Source organism: Gallinula chloropus (assembly GCF_964237585.1).
Source record: "Gallinula chloropus genome assembly, chromosome: 14".
NCBI lineage: Eukaryota > Metazoa > Chordata > Aves > Gruiformes > Rallidae > Gallinula > Gallinula chloropus.
This window is the reverse complement of record NC_140099.1, coordinates 3,321,903-3,344,530: the sequence shown is the minus strand read 5'-3', so window position 1 is coordinate 3,344,530 and position 22,628 is coordinate 3,321,903. Positions and strand designations below refer to the sequence as shown.

The following is a 22,628-nucleotide window of genomic DNA, read 5'->3' as shown; positions in this document are numbered from 1 at the left end:
GCACACATCTGGTTTCAGAATCAGGATTTACAGTAATACTTTTTCCCAATCTAACACTATTGCAATGTGTCCAGAAGGGAAGTTTGAGATAGATAATAAAGACTTATTTACCTTCCTAAAATTTCCAACAGTTCAGCTACTCCATTGAAGTGTTCAGTTTCATAAACAAATCTAAAAAGAACGTAAAGTTAAATTTAAGTAATGTATCAGTTTCCAAAATGTTCCTCAGTGAAAAAAGTACCTTTGCCCACAACTTACCGTAGAAAAATATTATTAATCTGTTTTCGGATAAATGCTCTAAGACCCAGAAACTTGCCATAAATTCTGTGCAAGACTGTTTTTAGGTAGTCTCGTTCTCGAGGGTCTTCACTGTCAAACAGCTCCAACAGCTGTGTTTAAAGAAAAAATAAAAAGAAGAGATCTGAAGCAGTGGACACTGGACAAGTAGGACACACAGACTTGTAAATAGAAGTTAAATTCATGAAAGCACGTGTGAAATCCATGTTCCACAAAGTGCAGAAATACAGCATTAAAATGCTAAGAAATATAAGTATTAATTCAGTTTATTAATTTCCACTTCTGCTGTAACAAAACTTGGGAAACAACTAATAAATTTTGATTAACTGGCGCCAAAAAACTGGCCTTCCTTCTCCTCAAAAATAAACAGAACAGATTCTTAGATGGTGCCATATCTACAAAGTAAGACAGTCTGCCTCCTACCATCCACCACTCCTTCACTCTACAGAACTAAAAGATCCTCCTTTGCTCTACTATTTTGTTCCAACAGTACTGTGTCAAGGTCACATTTTTCTAATTGCTTGTAATTTCTATTATGAGTTCTTAGGCATTCATGGTGACAGCATGGCCTTCACGCTGTGGAAAGACTCAACAGTGACATCTACACCAGCACTTGATCTGCTATTTCACATGATCTCCACCAATCGACACAAATCATCAGGGGGAATTAATCCTCAAGGTGGAACAGAATGGTGACTTCAGTTTAAAAACAAAACAACCACAAACCAAGACCAAACCACATCAAAACAGTCAACAGAAAGTAACATAAAATCCACCTTCAAAAAAATAAACTCTTAAACAAGATTTTTAAAGATGAAAATTATTAGGTGGCACTCAGTCAAAAGAGAATGCCATCCAGTGTGCTGTACTGTACAAAATAAATCCCTAAACAGCCAAGTTGAGGAGTTAAAGGCATGAAATGAGCAGCAGGAACATCACCTGTAGATCTTTAGTAGATTTCCCTTGCATCCTCAACCACAAAAACATGAGCTTTCCCCCCCACCCCTTCATCTTTTTTGACACTGTGGCATGCAGACATTTGGAATAAATTAGAAGGTAAACTTTATTTAGGAAAAAACCCAACAAAACTGACAAATACAAAGCAACACACCTCCTTACTGCCCACAAAGCCCAATCCTCCACAAATGGACAGAAAATAAGTTGGAGGAAGTAATTGTAAGCAACGTCTCTCTTGCATGGAAAAGAAAATAACTGCCAAAAAGTACCAGTCTTGCAAGAGAAATGAAGAGGGTTTTGCCAAAGAGGTCTAACAAATATTTAAGACACTGGCAGAAAATTATTGCAGGAACAGTAGGAAACAAAACAACTTCTAACACCTATTTTAAGTAGGTTTGTCAGTGTTTAGGCATACTACCTGATCTCTGTGAAACTGCCACACAGCTTTGAGGAGGTTAAAAAAAGTCAGAAAGACATTAAAACTTGTTAAGCTATCTGAGATTTTTCTAACGTCCATCCTCCTCTTCATGGTTTTGGAGGTTTCTGGAGCTCACTGAGATGCCACTACCTTTTCTTTGCTGGAAGAATCTATGGTGGGAATTTCACGAGGAAAGGATGAGGTTTGTCAGCTGCCCTCCAGAGGTTATAAACACATGGCTTTGCTCAATTAGTTCTACAGTTAAACAAATAGCCACCTCCTCCTTCCCCAAATAGCAAATTTCACCCAAAGACAGCAAACAGCTGGAAACAATTATGGTTTTAATTTTCTTATTGGATTGCTTTTAGGAGGAAAATATTTATATTTCCAATTCTGTTCTACAGATCCTCTGTGGAAACATCACTGAGCTAAGAATCACTCTTGCTGTTTAAAAAAAAGACAATTAGTTTGATATGTCCAATTTGTTATCGGGTTTCAACACTAAAGTCTTATTTTTATGGATAAACTGCAAGACTTTCATGATTTAGGTGACTGTTCTGACACTAAACATACAGAGAAAAGGGAAATAAATTTACCAAAATAGCAACCTACATAACACAGACACTTGTGGATATATTTGACTAGTACGTCTCTTAGCAACCATTGCCAACCATTTCAGACTGTATATAAGCAGGCTTTAGAAATCAACAGTTATGCTTAAGTACAGCATTTTATCAAAATGTACAGCTGAAAGCAAGAACCACATCGATATTCAGAAGAGCAAAAAGCAAGCAAACAAGATTGAAAAATGCCCATTTAAAGAATCCTTTTTTTTTTCACTGACAAGAAACACTTCATTAAAGTTCCTCAATTTAAAAAAAAACAAACCAAATTAATTTAGAAAGCAAGCTGATTTCACTTCTGTCATGAAACACCAAAGATTTTAATGTTCTCAAGTCCCAAATTAATTTCCAGTGTAAGTGATCTCTAGTCACAGATTCTTAGGAGTTACTCTAGAAACACAACAGATAGAATCAGGTGTGGAAGGACACACCACTTCCTACAGTCTGAACACAAACACTTAGACACATCGAAATATATCTCCCTGCATGCACGTTTATAAGGGTCAACAGACCTTTCTATAGAAAAATGTGAATTTTAAATTGACACTGTGCAGAGGAAGATGTAAAAACATATCACCTGACATGTGGCACGAACTTCTCAATGTTTATTATTTTATTCAACTCTCATCATGTAATACATTTTCAGATAAAAGCTCCTCTTTTAGGAGCTCCCACTCTTCCTTAGATTTATTAAAGACAAACAGGATTTAAAAAAAAATTCCTTGTTTTAGACCCATTCTTCTGTGCTAAATTGTAGCAGGTCTGATGGAACGTTTGAACTTAAGGACAGAGATTGCTCATGTCTACGTTCTTCAGGTATTCCTCATATGAAAAACACACAGAAGAGTAAAAGCACTACTTTTATTGCCTTAGTGCTACAGGGGGGAGGATGTAACAAACGGGTGAGGGGAAAGGTCTTCAGAAATGCTACGTGTCTCCTGTCACTTGCAGTTTAAAGTCTCAGTCCATGAGGAAACTCCTTTCTCTAACTGAGAAGGAATCTTTCTAAATTTCCCTGATTTCAAAAGCAAGCTACAGTCAGCACTGAACATGAAGATCTTTCTGAGTCTGCGGTTATACAAGAATTCACAATGGGAACAGAAAACACAAGGCAAGCTTTTTCTTGAAAGTTGAAGACAAAAGACCTATCTGTGGAGTTTCCTGGCTTATCCCAGAAAACATCTTCCTTGAGTCATCTCCATTCAGGCATCTGTCAAATGCTGGACAAAAATTCCTCAGTAGAGAAGCCCAACTACTCTATTTTGTTCCAGTGAAATAACAAAGCACAGAAGAGGCTTGTACACAAAGAGGAAAAAGATGAAATACATGCGAAATAGGTGGCCACCAGCTGAATAACTGACAGAGACCATCTCTGCCATGTATCAACAACAATGGCAAGCAAACTACAAAAAACCCTACCCATTCTTTGCCATTATCGTTTACTATTGGTGCTACTTCTTCTTCCATGCTTTTAATAGAGCTTGAACTTCACATGGCCTTTTGATGACTTCCTCCCCAACCACTGTTTTCAGTGCCGTGCCGAAATAGGTTTGCTAATGAACTTCTGCCCTTGTTGCCAGCTCTCCAGCAGAGATAGAAGGGAGAAATATTCTCCCCTTCCAATAGAAATATTTTAACAATATTAAATGCCAGTTTTAATGTGTCTTAAGTAGCAGTCACTCCAGATAACAGCGTTTTTAGATTCCTTGATAGTAAACCTTTGATTTTTTCAACAGTTATTGTTCCAGCTTCCTCTCATAACCAGTAAGTCAAATATTTTGATTAAGGTATCAAAATTAGAGTCAAAATAACTATTGTATGTATCTATAGAAACACAGACTGCCATATAAAAACACACAGACACATTTCCCTACCTCTGTAGACTGAAAAGTTCCATTGTATGTGCTTATTTAGCCTTTTTCTTCTGCTGCAAATAAAATTCTAATATTTTTGAAGAAAGTTTTTTCAAAAGCAAAATGAAGCCTTAAGAGAGAAAACAAACCACCAAAACCAAAACCAGACCTGCTTACCTGCAATACAAATTTCTGATCTATGTACTTTTTGGCAATGCTGGGCTGAAATTCTTGGCTTTCCAAAAATCGTATGAAAAACTCGTATACAAGCTGCAAAAGAAAAAAAAACATCAAAAAAAAGGACATAATTTATGATTTGATTCTACTTTATAGCTATAAGTATTTCCCTAAATTCTTTTGCTTAGAAAGTACTTATTTTTCCACAGAGAAAAAGGTTAGAAAGATGAAAAAGATTTCTCTTCTTTATCAAATTGCTACTTTAAAGTTAGAATTAATTACATGGGCTTTTTAAGTAAGGTTTTCTTATTTAACTCCAGTCAAAGACATTTCATCACCAAGAACAGGCACTGACATCTTGTAATGCTTGTTATCAACTTGTAAAGCTTTCTAGAGTAATTGGAAAGCACATTTAAAGTACCCCCTGAACTGCTGAAGTCACACCAAGCAGAGACATTATAATTCTGAAAGGGTTGGTGAAACAGTTGGAAATATTTAAATTAAAGCAGAAACTGCTTAGAGTAGCATTCCAGTACAACTTGAAACACAGAAGAATACAAACCAGAATTTACTCAGAAATTCCTAACTTACTATAAAAGACTAGCCTCAGGGCTGGAGAAAACCTTCTTACTTTCATGCAATTCAATCTCTGCCTAAATATTCAGTGGGACAGCAACAGACTCTTCATTTAGTGGAGGAAAAGAAGAGTATAAAAACCAAACAAAAGAGCAATGAAGTGAAATGGGACTGTTCTGGCCTCACAAGACTCAGTGACTCTGACCTGTCACTGATCAAATCAGCTACCAGCTAGCAATTCTCTTTGCTGAACCTTTCCAGGAAGACCAGCCATCAAAAAGTTTTCCCTTTCTGACTCCCATGGAGTATGAATATTGATACTGAAAGGAGAAAGGAAACTAAAAAATATATTTTAAAATAATTCTAAACTTTTCCACGCAAACACCAATATGCTCCAATACCACTGCTGCTGCATTGTGTCAATGTTCTCTGACTTCCAAAAGGAAGCAATAAGAAATTTAAAATGACATGGGAAAAGTGACAGCTTACATAACTAATATTAAATCATCAGGACATCAATTCCATCAACTCCTGACAAACACTTTGTTGCATGTCTTCCTGACAATGGCGAAGAGATTCCATTGTTTCCATGGAAGTACTACTGCCTTTTAGAACTACAGCACTAGTGTCAATGAACATAAGACAACAGATGTGTATGCCTGTCCTGCTTCCAGGCAGGCAGAGCTGTTCAGAGCTGCCTTGAAGCTTTTAAGACTCTTAATTTTTGTGAAAATTAAATATAAATGAGGGATGAAACCTACATTTCAACAGACTCTAAATTTGAGAGCACAAAAGAGTGAAACAGACTGCTCACAGGCAATGACCATGAATGCAATCATCAAATAAAATGCCCATTTCAAACTGAGATCAGCTCCTTTGCTCTCTGGAACTCCCAGGCTCCACCAACCATTAACTCCATCAAACTTCTAAATTTACTAGTGGTGTAAGCCACTGCCCTCACACAGACAACAAGATCCACATGCCTATTTTCTACAAAGGAATTTACTGCATTAGTCTCAATGGTGATTTCTCCAAGACTAGTTTATGCTCTTTGTGCCAAACACCTTGTGTTGATACTCGAGGTACAGAGGAAGGGATGATACACAGCAGTGAGCACACATCCTGCTACAAACCCCTGAAAGCAAACCTCAGCCTGGGGAAAGGAAGACTTAGATAGGGAAGTAGCTTCTCCTTCATTTTTCTGATCAGCTGCCAACACCTGTGTACTCTGATACAAATCGTAACTACCCTCAGTAAAGCAAAACTGCCAGCAGTACCATCTCCACAGTGCTCTTGCTGAAAGTGCTGAAAAACCCTTGTGCAATACTGCAGTTTGAAAAGCAAAATAGTTTCTAAATCAGTGGAAGAAAACAGGAATATGGGGGAATCCATCAATACAATTTTTCAAGAAAGCTTTTACATTTTGCAGCTTCAGAACCTATTCTCATATCTCTGAGGGTACTGTATTACAGCCAGGAACTGTTAATAAATGGTGGTGTCTCACACTGGTTCTGATTCACAAGTTAAAAAAAAGTAGAAAAAAATATTAGATACATTAACCAACTATAAGTAATTCTCTAAGGTAAATGATCAAAAACCTGTAAGTGTGGCCATGATGCCTCCAAGGTGGGCTCATCTTCTTCTGGATCAAATTCATTGCTGTCACTAGGTGGGAGAGTTCTGAAGATATTGCAAGATACCTGAAAGGCAAAAGGAAGAATGATGAGATCTGGTTTTCCAAACAGGAGACAGATTTCAGGACTCTGTAGGTCTATACCTACTCGATCATCCATCACATAAGAGGTATTTCCTTCTGCCTTCTGTCTGACAAAGTTCTTTAGCAACACTGCAGGTCTAAGGAACCTGTAACTTTATAAACCTGCCTCCAGCCTTGCTTTCCTTTCCCCAGGTCTTTTTGTTTCTTCTTTCCACTGATATCCCAGCATTGTCCAGTTTGCCACCATCTCTGCCCAAGTTCCAGACAAGCCCAGAAACATGCAATTCCCAATCCCACTGGGCAGCAAGCGGCAGAGAGCCATGGCTGTCCAGGAGTCGCAGGAAATGTCATCCACAAGCATTTACAAATGTTTTCATACAATGTTTGCTTATTTTCCTTTGCACAGGGAAAACATTAATGGTATCTGTTGAAGGTCTCACCTGTCAACACTCATAAAAAGTTGCCAGTGCTATTCACACAATGGTTATATGCCTGGACACCTCATGCCAAGTACAGAACTTGGTACTAAGCGTAAGCAATGAACAGTATTTGCTCAACACTTAGCCTGCATTTTATTTCATGGTTGGTTTGCTTTGCTTAATCTTATTTAGAGGTATTTTGCTGAGACTGCTTGGCTTTGTGAGGTTCATGCTATCAGCAAAGACTGAACCAGAGTGCTTTCCTGGGTTAATTATGGTGCTGAATGGAGTGTACAGCTTATTATGCAGCAAATCTGATAAACTGCAAACATGCTGCAGGGACTTTTCTGCACTTTGAAGGTGATGTTGTGCCTTCTTTGCACTCTGCTACTGCATTTGACCCATCTCTAAGCTGGTTAATCAAACAGCTGGCAAAAGCAGCATGTTATCTCCTAATCCCGTCTATACGTGACCCCTTCATAGTAGTTCAAACTAAGCTATTTAAGAAACAAAACCAGTATGTTCTTCAACATGCTTATTTATTTTTCCAGCCTTTTACTCCTCTAAATGTTTTAAAATCAGTCTGTAAGGCATATTTTCAAGATGTTGGCAATTTAATGAGAAACAGCACTTTAAAGCCAAGATTTTAATTAAAATTCAAATACTGCTAAAACCAGATAGAAATAGACCGAACTTTTGGAGTCTGCAAGACAAACAGAGCAGGTTCAGGTACTGCTTAAACAGAAAGGTGAAACAACAGAAAGCTGTAAGGAAAGCACATGGGGTTCACAGCAGGGAAAGGCAAAAGAAGCAAAGTAGTAAGGCCAACCAGTGAGCATAGGAAGGGGAAAAAAAGAAAAAGAGGTCACACGAGTTTCTGCCAGGATTTTTTCCTTCCTGCCACACGAGGGTGTATTTCCCTACAGTTCCAGGAACACACACTTCTACAAAAGCCTTCACTGTATATATAAATCTCGTGTTTGCAAGCCTCATGGCTTTCAATGTTAACAGTGATACAGCACTTCGTAGAGCCTGTGCTGACAGGTGCCTGGATGCAGGCACACCTGCCACGAGATTACTGGTCTTTAGCAGGATGGAGAAGGGAGAAAGAGTTATCTCCTCCTTCCCAGACTCAGCCTCAAGATCCCCTTCAGGTAACAACTTTTGCAGTCTCATGAGAAGCCAAATAACTATTCGAGGAATACACACATACAGTAGCTTGTGTTTCCTCAAGGATTCCTGCTATCTGTGATATGAAAAAGCAGGAAAAGGAGGAAAGTGGTCAAAACTAGCTGTTCAGAGTTGTTTCTGTTAGAGCACAGGGCAAAAGAGGGTACTCGGCCCCAAGGATCCCCAAGTAAACAGGGGGAAATGTACTTACTGGTGCCTTGGATCCAAACATCTGGGATTCTGCAATACTTACTGAAGCATTTTTGATTAATGCTTCATATTCAGAAATCCCAGCTTTCTCAGGACTTGGACCAAAGTAGAAAACTGGCAAAACCAAAGGCATTCCACAGCTTTTATTTTTTTCCTGCTTTAAACAAGAAATATTTTTTCTGCAAATTCAACCATAGATAAATTAACGAAACCTGTACCAACAGAGCTGAGAAAATGTAAGTATTCTGAGCTGTTGTGTTTAGAAGTTGGAACAAATACTGAATTATGGCAGAAGCAAAACCTGCGTGGCAAAGTACATACTTTCAGAATGAAAAGCTAAACTGAGGCAAATTCCTCTAAGATATAAATTAACTCAAAGCAAGCCTCAACCAGTGAGTGCCAGGGCCTCAACAGTGTGATAGAAATAATGAAGGTTCAGCAACAATTACTTCAGTACCAGCACTGACACCTGAATCTTAAGCCATACAAAACCAGTGTGATTTCTGGAGAAAGCCTATTAAAAAAACCCAAAAAGCAAAAAAGCCAGTCTCAAGGCAACTCAAAAGCAGGGTTTTTTTTGCATAAGAACATTAGCATGCAGGAGTAAATGCAGTGCCAAGTTAAGAATATGGTCCTAGTATACAGTTTGCTCTCTTTAATTACCTTTTTTGCATTAGTAGTAATGATAAGCTATATGGAGCCAAAATGTAGATACTCACCCAAGAAGAACAGACAGAACAGGTTATCTTTAAGTGATTTCCCCAGGTTATCATAATTTTAAAAGATAATGTGTGCCATTACAGTTACATTAATCACCACAACACAGCATGATAGCTCATTTACATGCAGTGTCAATTTATAGCACGCTTATCTAAATCAGTAGCCTCTGGGTGGCTAATGTTTATAAGCCTCTAAGGAAGAACCCAAGGCAAGAAGTTCTTCCATGCATGAACAGCCCAGCTGTATGCTGGAGACTCTGACAGCCACCACGCGAAGACGGGAATATGCCACATCGAATCTGGAAAGAGTCATTTTGGTCAGACAGGCATAAGGTAGCTATTTAGTATTTATCCCTGGACCCAAGCAGCATGCCAGAATTCCTTCAGCTGGATAGCTGAATCATTTCTCTTCTGACCTCAGTTGGATCATCAATCCAGAGGACAGCCCTGCTAGCCTGTGTATACAGTCCCTGATGGCTTCTCTCCCATAGCCAACACAAATGACTATTGATCACTGCTGACTTCTGTCTTCCACCAATTAGGAATGCTTCCAAGCCCAGATGACATTTTTGTAAAGCAAACCAGAACCCTAATATTCTAGAAAGTCGTACCATGACAGATCTCCTTTATTACATCCTCAAAGATATCTGGACTCTGTTTCCCATGACTGTCCCTTTCAGAGGCACACACCAAAACAAGTGTAGAGAAGTTGAACACCCAAGTGCCAGAAACCAATGTACCAAATCAGTAAAACCTATCGAAGTTCAAGTTGGAAATGCCAAAGTGATTTATTTTTAAATTGGAGATGCCCAGAAACCTCAAAGTTCTATGTCAATGTGTCAGTCAGGCACAACTCTGGCCAGAAATGAATCACAAACTTTTCCAGGCAATTAGAAGTCAATGACAATTCAGTAAAAGCAAACAAGAATATTGGGAAACCTGCTCAGATACCCCACAAAGAATGAGCTGCAATTTTTAAACAGATCTAGTGACTGGAACCTGGCAATGCAGAACTAGGAAGCTATGGACATACAGCTAAAAGGAAGCTTCAATAAAGTTCTGATTTTATCACCATATTTGAAGTAACTTTTAGAAAAGAAAAAGATGCTGAAATCTGAAGACAGGAATAAATGTTCTGAGAAGTCCTCTCTTTGTCCCTCACCAGAGCGCTACAAAAATGATGATGTTGTAACAGAAACACTTCACCAATTCAATTTCAGCTCAGCACTCTGCTGTTTGAAACAAAGATTTTTATCAGTAACAGTTTCCCTGAATGGAACCTGAAATGAAAACAAATATACATGGAGGGAAGTTTAATACATTAGCTATATAAAACCCCAGGGAAATGAATACCCAACAAGCTCACACAGAACACCTGTTCTACTATTGCCAGCATTTGGAACTATCCAAATAAATCCCATGTATGTATGAAATTGAAACCGAGTATCAGTACATACATAATGCTTAAACTACCTTGCACATGAACAACATAGAGCAACAATAAAATGTAATTAAGCCATAATGTGAAGATAACAACAGCCCCTGGAACAGATACTGCACTTGTCCTTTCAAAATGTATCTTCACATGTGGCTTTTTTACATATTGTTTATAGATTTACATTATTTTAGAGCCTGAAGTGACTACTGCAGTCACTCAGCTATAATCTCTATATATAACCCATTGAATTGTTCCCAGGAGTTTGACTAAAGTACATCTTACAAAAAGTAACATCTAATTTTATCTAAAAAGATTATAAATGATTCCACCAGCTCTTCTCTCCTGAAGTTTTACTACTAATTTAACTACAGCACTGCTGCTGATGTCAAAGTTGAATCTGCCCGATTCCCCGTTGGTTCTCGCTAAACCGCCAGATCTATTCTACACCTGCATATGTATTTGCATATGCAGTATGCATCTATTTATATATAGGTATTTTTATATAGGCGTGATACCTCTCAACCTCTGTGCTGCTAAATGGAAAGATAGAGCTCTGAGCCCAGACAGTTGTTGGTTTCTTTGCTTATTTTTAATCCCGTGATTGTTTTTGCTTCCTTCGAGCTCCTACCTGTGCTATGTTTAAAAAGCCAGACCATCTCCCTGGTTTTCTGCATGCTGCCATTTGAATTCATCAGCATTCACTTCTTTGAACAGGGTACTGTATCAAAAACTCATATTAAACAGAGTCAAGATACAATGCTCAGGTCCTTTTCTGCACCACTGCTCACGTATTCAGCCTTTCAGGGCTTAATATTATATGTCTTCTTTTTCCCCAGCATCATTACTTTTGACTTGGCTGCATTACAATGAACTACGTTGGACTGCGAACACAGTCAACAATCCAGATCACAGGGCAATGGAAAACAGTCCCTCTCATCTTTTCTTGACCTTTAAGTCTTCTAAAAATTCAATCAATAACCTGCAAGAATTTAGCACTTGATCAGGGCTCCTAAACTTGTTTGCTTCCCATCACCCACTTCAGTGGTGGTAGCAGCTTCCATCCACAGAGATGAGCAAGCAGCAAAATTGAGATCCTTAGGCTAGGCTTCTGTGGGCAGAGAAGTGCAATAGGCACAGGTCTGTAAAACAGAAGAGCTGCAGCTCAGCTGCAATGACCACACTGTATGTCTGGAGAGAGGCACTTCTTTTAGTGACCTTTTGCACTGAAACCCATTAGCAAGTAGGAAAGCATTAGGTACACTCCTAGAGTGGACATTTTTACCAAAAGGAATTGAATTCACAAACCCTAAGACTTTTCTATCACAAGCATTAAAGCAGAGTCAATGAGAGACCACTCCACAAGTTGGAGTGCCAGCACAGAGCCAGCAGCACCCCTGGGGACAGCTTCTCCCTGCTGGAAACTGGAGCTCTGAAATTCCACTCTAGGTCACCTAGACCTGAAGCATCACACAGTACCCTACTACTATGTGCTATCTCTGTGGAACTACATTTTGAGATGATCCAGTGGAAGAGTTATTTATTTAGTGAGTGCCCAGCTAGTTCTATACAATACAATCTAAAAATATATCATCACAGTAACTAAAATATCTTGGGCAAATTAAAGCACGCAGTACCAGCTGAAAGAGTCCCTCATCTCTGGAGCAGGCACCAGATCAAGCCTGCCAATACATGAACTTGACCTCTAGACAGCATTACAAAACTCACACTGTTTCAGCCTCTAACAAAACAAAAATTCAAAACCCAAGAAAACCACCTCCCAGAAGATTCACATTGTGCTTATCTGCAGACACAATGTTCAAAAGGCATTTAAGAAGATGACACAGCCAAAACGGGGGGTTGGGGGTGTACACTCCTTTTAAACAATACCAAACTAGCTGCAGCCAACAGAAGCACATCTTGGAACAAAAATGTTTTTCCAGTTTATTTCTTTGCTTTAGACCTAGTCTCTGTACTGTTGTACAATTATGCAGATAAAGTCTGACGAATGAAAGGCCTATGTAACCAACTGGAGGAATAATGGATACGGGTAAATGTAATTACATACTGTCGGGAAAAATTATTAGGGACAACTACTGCAAGAGGAGCTGCCTCCAACTGATTTTTTGAGAGGAGTACAGAACATCAGAGCCTCTTAATAAGCATTGTGGTTTTTGTGCAAACTAGGTGTATAAAGAATGTGAATAACAAAAAAGCATCTAACAGAAGGATTTTGAAACAATGCATAAAACCCCCCGAAGTTCGATTCGTTTCTTGCTTCTACAGGATTGATGACCCTCACGTTAAAGAAACAAGAACACATTTTAAAATACAATGTGATTTCTAGCTGTATTTTTTTTAAACTTTAATAGCATGCTTATTCCATCATGGCTGCATCTACATGACAATTTTAAATCAAAGTCCATTTGGAGGGGGTCAAAGGACACTGCATCTTCTTTCAGCATTTCAGATGGTTTCAAAACAAACTGTTCAACTGATTCAAGTCCAGTTTAAGATTAATTCTGAATATTTCACAGAATTCCTTGAGTTACATAAAATTCATATTAGAAAAGAGACATTATTTGTGAATTTTTGTAAGAATACATGATTTAATTTCCCTTAAACTGAAAATGATGTTCACTGTTGTATTTTTTCAATCTATTATGAGAACACATGCATAGAGTTTTTGCTAGATCAAAAAGGTAAGAGTGAATTGAATATAGGTAGACTTACATAAAATTCTCTATCCAAGAACATCTTAACACAGAAAACCCTGAAGAGGATGAACATTTAGGAAGCAGGGTGTCATACTTAGTCATAAGCCATAGCTAAAGCAACGGAAAATAAAGAAATTCATAATGCCTATGAAGTCTAACAGCTAGAACGCTTCCTAAAAATAGGTTCCTTAACATGCTAAAAAAATCATGGCTTAACAAGATATTCTTAATGTTTAACAGACTCTGGATCAGACCCTGCCCTCACATCTGTTGAGACAAACCTGCAGAAAAAGGAATGCAATTCCTCTAGATTTATGTCAGTAGAAATGAGAAAAAAAAGGGGGGGGGAGGACGGGATGGGATGTGACGGACAGAATCTGACCTTTAAAATACAGTTTTGGTATTTGGGTGTTCATTTAACCAAGTTTATTTCTCTGCCTTGCTCAACACAGCTTCTGAACCACAAGATCACTGGTATGATGCTTTACTTTGGCTATAGAGATTACTTTACTTGGTTCATCATTACAGAAAGAATAAGGACGGCAACAGGAAGCCAAAGGCACAGAGAGAGGAGAACAAAGTAATGCTATTCCATTCAAAAAGGTGAATCTCAAAGAAGTTTCATTGGCTATCTCTTATGGGCTGGCAGCTGTCCACAGATGTTGCATAAACACCATCAGGGTTGGGTTTACAATTTTGTGAAGAAGCAAGTGGGAGAGCTGCAATGGTGCTCGCCAACAAAGGGATTCATCCAGATTTCCTGGTTTAACAGCTTGTCAATTTTTTCCCATCCAATTTTTTAAATAAAAGAAATTGATTCCTATGTCTTAATACCCAGAACACACAAAAGACTCTACTACATACACCCTTAAGGGTACCACAGAAAATAACAAACATTTATTTCATTCAACTACCACTGCTTAATCTACCAGCAAAATCAGCATCATTAGTTTAAGCCTCCACATTTTGTGGAGGACAGGAACAAATTTTAGATTAAGTGTCCAATTATTGGCTCATAAAGTCATATTACTGGCGTTTCCTTCTTAGCAGAGGCTGGTTTAATTGGCAAGGGCCTTTTTTTCCCCTAAAACTAGCCTATTTCTAAAGAATGTCATATGCTGCTCTGAACAACACATCAAACTGCAGGGAAAGCACACTGAGCAATACCCTTCTGAATAAATCTGTCCAGCTTATGGCCATTAACACAAATCCCAACTGCTCTTCCCATCAACTGATATTGATGACAGCGACGAGGCCGCTGTGAGCTTGCTTTGGTGGCCATTAGTAAATCCAATTCTGTTTTTTTAATAACCAGTAGCATGCCAAACACTTCCGTACGTACCAAGCTAAAGGGAGTGGTTTAAAGAGGTGGACATGCAGCCAGGCTGACAAGTAGCCAAGTGATTTCACATTTAACAATACACAACATCATATCATAGGCTCAAGAGAACAGGAAAATCTGTGATATTACAATTAGGGATTAAGGTTTTAATGGCATGAATTTAGGATGACTGGCAGTAAAAATATCCAGGAGTTGTTATGCTGGATACCACAAATGACTGTTTTTCAAACCTTCAGATCATGACACAACCCCATTTTATAAGTAGTTCAAAATCTGAGACTTTCTGAAGAATTTTACAGACAACCTTTTACTATCCTCATATCTACAAAGCCAAACTCCTCCTGGCTCATGAACAGATAACAATAATATACAAAACCAAACAAACAAAAAAGGCTCTTTCACAGATACTACTTTGGGTATTTAAGATAATTAAGGACACACTTTAGCCATTAATCCTTCTTTAGAAATACTAGCAGCTTTTAAAATATCAGCTTCAGACTGATGTGCCTTCTTTTCTTCTCTTAAATGATACCAAAACTCACAAACAGCTTCTTTCTTTTTCCCATTTATAAGACTTCCCTTCACCTCCAACTTAAGAGTAGCCCAAAGGGCCGAGCAGGAAATATTAATTCCTGGATTCATAAACACTAAACATAACAAAGACCTTCCAAAGGGACAAAGAACACTTGTGCTCCATTTTGATCAGTTTTAAGATAGCAGTCTTTCAATCAGAACACTCCCCTGACAATTGTGGCAGCAGGCAGTCAATGGGGACACTAATTTGGTCAGGACATAGATAGTGCCGTTTTCTTCACCCTCGTGACAGGTCAGAGATTGTCAGCATGACAGCTCCTTTGTGAACACAGTTGGAGGCCTAGATGAAAACCCTCCAAAGCAGATAAAGGTGGCAGTTGCACCATGAAGCCAACTGTGTGCAGTTAAGTCTGTCTCAGTGTATCTTTATGAGCACAATTCTGCATGAGACAAGAACGTGCACTTATTGCACAGAACAAGTTACACCAAACATGATGCTTCAGCACGAAGTGACTAATGCCATCTATTCACCAAGCAATATGTGCTGAAAACTTATTTTACACAATATTAGGAGTCCTACCTTTCCCTCTAGGGCCTGTATAACTGCACTCAAAGTAATGGAGATGTCTTGCTTTTATAGGCAAAGACCCAGAGGAAAAATAGCGCTTTTACCAGATAGTTTATCTGTAAAATACAAAATACCTGCAGCCCACAAAAGCCCTGATGGTGAGGGTTCAGCAGAAACACAGCATTACCATTTGTTGGCATGATCGACAGAAATCATTCATGCATTTGCTATGGGTTCACTCACATAAACTCAATAGCAGAGCACAGCCCCCTGAGCACACAGAGCACAACCACCAGTGTTTTTCCAAGAGCACGTACACCCAGATAGCTGCTGGCTGACACAGGCACACTTGGGGCACAACTGCTTTCCAAATTTGAAACTTTCTTTCCATAGCCTGCACCTTGATCAAAGCACAGCTGTTTGTTGCAGGACAGAGTTTTTGAAATATTACAACTTTCTCAAGGAATTCTTTAAGAAAAAACCACTTCCATTTCCCTAATAACTTGGGCATTTTTTACCTGTAACAAATCCAGGTTTGGGCAGTCAGAAGCCACTGCATAGCCAGGTACAGGACCTCCCCTACTTAAGTACCCTAGCACTGAAGAGAAAAAGTAGCTTCAGTTCAGCACTGGAGCCAAAATGCAATGAAGAAGAAACTAAGATGCAATGAAAGGATCAAGGGGAACACTGGAGAAAAGACCAGGTTTCCATTAAAAAAACAAGCTAAGCTGAAACGAGAATTCCTGAAGCTCCATTAGCAAATATCTGGACAAAAATCCATGCTCTAGACTTATTTCCAGTGACTCCTCCATATCCTAGTTGCAAACTAAATTTAAGAAAACTGTTTAAAACCATGTTTTTTAAACTATTTAGGCAATTATGTTGTAGAAGCCCCATTCCTGGAGGTATTTAAGGCCGGGTTGGATGGGGCTTTGGGCAACATGGTCTAGTAAAGGGTGTCCCTGCCCATGTCAGAGGGGCTGGAACTAGATGATCTTTGAGGTCTCTTCCAACCCAAAGCATTCCATGATTCTATGCATCACTTCCTTAATATAAACATTTTTGTGAATCAATGTAAGTGACTGCAGGGGCAGTAGGATATGCTAACAAAAGGGGTTTGAGACTATTCTACAGTCCAAGTCCAGCTTGCTTCATAGGTTATGATTTATGATTCAAAATGAACTTTATGAGCAGTTACAGATTAAATTCTTTTTGTTTGTTTGGAGGCCAACCTAAGGTAACACAAACTTGCAAAGCCTTTGTTCTACAAATGTTGCCACAGTATACAGCTATAACCAAAGTCTCTGTGAGACTACAACCTCAATTACAGAAATGCTAAAAATAAACCCAACCAACAACCAACAACCAAAAAAACCCAAACCCCAAAACCAAACCAAATTCTCCCAGGAGGTGAGTTTGCAGGCATCTTCTGCACACAGAACAAGTACACAATTTTATTGAAGTTACTTGTGTTACCAGTTTTCTGTCTATACAAGGGTATGATATAAATTGTTCATCACACAGCGTACAAGTAAGATTAAACCAACGTCTGCAAACTGTTTAGATACTACAGCGCAGCACCAGCAGAAGACTTCAGCAAAGAACTGTATTCAGACTGGTATCTCAATGATGCATTAGACCACATGCTGAACAAATAACCCACAGACTGAAAAGCAGTTCATTCAAAAGATTGGTCCAGTGCAGAAGGGAGAGAGGAAGGGTGAGGGAGAAGGGGGAGAATCTGATCACATAGCTCCAGGCTTCCTAACAATGCATACACACAGAGAAGCCAGATTGAGATTTTTTCCACACACCCTTAATTCTGGTTGTTGGTTTGTTGGGGTTTTTTCTCCACTATTAACTGCTTGATGATTCTCTCAGAATTTACAGCTATTTTTAAATATTACAGGCAAGGAACACAGCATGTATCTGTGTGTCAGAGAAGAAATATAACATAATGCAAAATCTATTCATGTTTTTCTTTTTAGAGCATTTAGTCAGCAGATTCCATGATAAGACAGTACCATCAGGAAACCATCGCCACCAAATTATACTTAACTAATTGCCTTCTCATTTATATAGCAGGTTATAAGTGTTCAGTATGGCAGCACAGAATAAACATTTTAAAGCAGTGATTGATTTTGCCAATCACAATGAATGTTCTTCACCATATAGGTTGTATCTGGTACCACTTCCATTTTTACACTGAAAACATTATTATTTGATAATTTATATATACAAGGTATGGCTTTATTATTGAGTGATCTTGCTCACTCTAATGGCAGCTGCTATGAAACCACATAATAAAACCAGGAAATTTTCACGCTGATCCTATACAACACTTTTAGCTTTTATTATTTAAAAATCATTATCTGTGCATACATTGAGCTACCTCTGCCTAAAGTACACACTCAAGAGCTTGGATAAAATTCAAAGAAAGATAGGAAACTTGCAAAAATTAATCCATTATTTATACGGGGTGGGGGAAGTGAGGGGAGGGAGGGTAGGTGGGGGGAAATGTGAGTGACTCTGATTTTATGGCTGCTGGCTTTCTCCATCAGGAAACAATACAGGCTTCCTTTCATACATTTGTGACAGAATAATAACCATCATCTACTTGACTTTAATTAAGTATATATAAAAATTAATATTTTTGTCTTTGGAGAATTATCCCCAAGTGATGTCTAGTAGAAAATACAAACCAAAGGCCTCATTTAATCCACCTACTCCAGGGTTCAATTTCGCCCACAACGTGCAACTGGAACTGCAAGTGGATTTAAAGAGACCATGAGAAAGAAGGAACTCACCATTCTAACTACTTCAGGGTAAGTCTGCTCTGTCAAACAGCCTCTGCTTATTGTAATGTAGTCCACCAGTTCATTAAGAGTGGAGCGCTTGTATTCTTTCATTTTAAGGTCTGAAAGCGTGTCCATGAAGTCAAAAATAACACAGCACTGTTGAAGTTTCTTTAGGAACAGTTCAGGTTGCTCTGAAGATGGAACGTCTATGAAACAAGAAAGGAAATTTTTGTGAGTTTGGCATCTTATTATACAAAACAGGATTTCTTTTTGAAGATCAATTACAAGGGAAAGCAGCATTCAAACAATTTTCTTAAAACAGAGCTCAGGTTAACAAACCAACCCCTTGTAGGAACTGTATTAGTATTGTGTGCTTGAGATCCTGAACAACATGTTGTAGAAGAAATTTAATTACCTGCTATTAAAACAATAAAGTTCACCAAAAAAGTCCAGGATGAAGCAGAGAATGCAAACACAACAGCACTCAAGACTTAATTCCATGATACACCACTACTTTACTTTCAATGGAAGCTGACATTCATCACTGTTAACTTACACTCCAAAGAAGGATGAAAGAACTGTCAAACAGATCAAGCTTAATTTATATTTCTAAACACACTGTGTAGTTTGTAACTCCATATGAATACACATGAATATGCATAGGAATACACAGCAAGACCGTAATTCTGCAAACAAGTTTTAAGATCCAATCATTACCCCCTGTTGACACTTTTCACAGCAAAATCCATTGTACTGAAACACTGAGGATTTTTTCAGTGTACTATGAACACATAACATGCATCAATAGGAACACTGTCACAAAAAATAATAGTGTGTGCTTGACCAATGAAGCAAGCAGAACATACTACTTATTATTTTATCTGTTTTCCTCATTCTTCAGCTAGACAAATTTTAATAGTAAAGAACAGGCACACCAGTAAAAAGCCAACTTAAAATGGAATTTCTTCTTGTTGACACAAGAGTATATCAAGTTAAGTAATACTTGGTAAACACTGGAAGCCTTTAGTAATTGTATAGTAGTTTTAAGGACTAAGTATCATGAATCTGTCTTAATTAAAATCACATACACAACAGTTACCAGTTTCAAGTTCAAAAGACCTGTAAAATATTAGGTGGTCATCCTATATAGTGCATAGCTTTAAAAAAGTACCAACAGAGATGCAAGGACCCCAAGGCACTTCACTCTTTGCATTGCTTAAACACTGAAAAGAATACATACAGATTGCAGCACAAATAAAGATGCTCTCTGACCTGGCACAGTAAATTACAACAGCTTATTCAACCTTCTTCTGCTTACAGCACTGCAGCAGTGGCAGGACTCAATAGGTTAGTAAACTGCATCCCATGAAGAACCACCAGGATCTTGGTAAAGTTTAAGTGATGTTATCAAGCAGCACACACCAACCTCACGTTCATTAGGCTTGGGTAAGCTCTACAACAGCTGGGTCCAAAGGAAATTAAGAGGGGAGGAAGCTGTAGAGTTATGACAGCACACTTTGTATCATCAGAATTGTTCATCCCATGTTCCCAAAGGCTATATTCATCTGTGGCACAGAAGATGCAAGAAACGTGGTCCTGCAGAAACCCAACAAGAAGACTTCTGCGGGAGAAGAATTCCCCTTTCCCCAACTCCCCCCCTCAAACACCTCAGGAGAGCTGAAGGTCCTAAAACCAGGTCACCCTAAAGCGGTTGGTTCCACTGGCCAGGTCTCTCACATGAGTACAGATGCCTTGCAGCAGGCAGTGCTGAAACCTAAGATAAGCCAAGGAGTCAGAGAAACTCATTAGCCTTCAGCCATTACAAAAAAGACGACTTCTATTACCATCCTTTCTAAGGTTACAGCCTTACAGGAGATAAAGGGCCAGGGGAAGCAAAGGATGCATGTCTGCTTTCTTGGCTACCTGCCTTCAAATAATACAGAAAAGGTGAATGGACTTTAGAAGTCACTGTTTTTGGCAAGCAATTCACTGATTAACAATTTCTTCCAAAAGACAGACTTTAAAGAAAGAAAAAAAGAAAGGGAAAAAAATAGAATTATAATCAGTTACTTTTCAAAAGCATTATTTTAAATTCTAGCTTCCACTCTTTTCTATGTTATCTATAATCCACCACAGGACTCGACAACATGTAAATAGCATCAACAAAGTCTATGATGTTACAGGAACACAATGACATTTTGGTTGCACTGTTCTACATGGTACACTCTGACCAACAAGGATATGATAGCCAAAGAAAAACACAGGCTGGAATCAAATGGGAATCCATCAGGATACAATTCAGCACAAGTTATAACCAGTCATCTGACTCAAGATTACATTTGTTTTAAGGCAGGGTTTGTATTACATAAAAATTTTAAAATGACTAAAGCATTAAAATAACTAACAAAAAGCTTGTTTTCTTTTTTCTTCCAGTTAAGTATCTGGAGGTGTGGGAACAAAATGAAAAATATAATTAAGTTCTTCTCAAGAAAAGCCACTCTAGAACACCACATGAAATTAATGCCAGCCTTTCTACGGCAATAAACCCTGTGAACTATAGGGGCAAAATACCTGAAACCAACAAACAAACCCAACTGAAAAACCCATAAACAAGTAAACCATACACACAAAAACCTCCAAAGTACCACAAAATAAAACCCCACAAACCAATTGTTCTAGTCATATCTGCTTTTTTTTTTTAATTAAGCAAGTTGCTGTTCACACTATGAAATAAAATTGCAAGAAGTTCTGCACTATAGTATTTCTCATTGTTCTTGGAGACTCAGGGTGCCCTGGGAACAGACCTAAGGACCAGGGTGGGTTTTTTTAACTTGGAAACATGAAAAGGATGTAATGGTAAATTTCAAGGGTCCTAACATGCACAGCAAAAGGAAATGGCAGCAGAAATCAATCAAAATCAGTATTCCAATGTCCCAGCCTTCCCAGAGAGACCACGCCTTTAGTTGGTCTGGGTTGTTAGGTTTTGGTTAGGTTTCTTGGGGTTTTTTGGTGTTAACCTTAACCCTCTAAAGGCCCTTTCCCAGCTGTACAAACTTTTCCAAAAGATCAGAAAGAATGGGCTTCCCCTGCCACCCTCATGCCACTATTTGGAGCAGGGAGTAGGCTGATACTTCAGGTAAAGACCTATTGAGCTTAAGTCTTCACTCCAAGGACTTGAAAGGAAACATGCCATTCCCTGGTAGCTGATGAAAAGCAGCAAACCATTTTTTCTCCTCAGCAGATGGGTAACTCAATGAATTCTGCAACACTTTAACCTTGTGTTAACGTGCAGCCCAACGTTTAGGACCCAAAATTTAACAACCCACAATGTTACCACTGTATCTGCTTTCAGCTGAAAGAACTGAAAACTGAGCAATGGTTCTAACCACTCTGTGTAAATACATGTAACACTTTAATAACCTATACAGCCCTACTGAGTGGCCTGTGTGATTTATGTCCAATGCACTGGAGGGTATACATTCATCAAAATCAAAGTTTAAAGAAAGATAAGCTTCTGTCAGGATAACTGGGAGAACTCCCCTCATTTTCGGAACATCTTTGCTACAAGCAGAACTTTTTCAGTTTTCTCTTAGCCATTCTGAACTGCACAGAGCCTTGGAAATGCACTGAGTATTCACAGATTCAAAGGAAGCTGCCCTAATGAAAGAAGTACTAATACATCTCTAACAAGGATAATCAAGACAGAACCAGAGCTTTTAACAAAATCAAATGTTTTATAAAGTTATCAGAAAAATTGACAGGAAGTACTGTAATTTTTTGTATAGATGGACCAACAGTTATTACTAGGGCTGAAATACTAATTCTAAAATGGCCAAAGCAATTCAGTTTCTCTCCTAACAGCCCTTTTTCAAAATTTCCTCATCTCCCCATCCTACCCCATCCCTTCTCATCAGCTATCTTTGCAGTCTATGCCTTCTGCATCCTTTAATCAAATAAAGGCATAAAAATCTGACAGTGCACTTTTTACTGCAAGTATATATAAAGATATATAGGTGTATCATACATATATACATTAAAATATCCATGTTTATATTACATTCATATTTTAATTAAAGTCGTTTAAAAGTAACCCATTTT

General features: G+C 38.4%; 1 protein-coding gene across 1 annotated transcript in view; it reads right to left on the bottom strand.

Annotated features, from left to right (window-relative positions):
• Positions 1–22,628, bottom strand: part of PPP2R5E (protein phosphatase 2 regulatory subunit B'epsilon) — a 72,811-nt gene that overhangs the window by 11,567 nt on the left and 38,616 nt on the right. The window contains exons 3-7 of the mRNA XM_084270630.1: positions 18,540–18,736; positions 6,500–6,601; positions 4,326–4,418; positions 259–389; positions 112–171 (exon numbers count right to left, since the gene is read on the bottom strand). Coding sequence (XP_084126756.1) covers positions 112–171; positions 259–389; positions 4,326–4,418; positions 6,500–6,601; positions 18,540–18,736 — 583 coding nt within the window. The remainder of the gene's footprint in view (positions 1–111; positions 172–258; positions 390–4,325; positions 4,419–6,499; positions 6,602–18,539; positions 18,737–22,628) is intronic.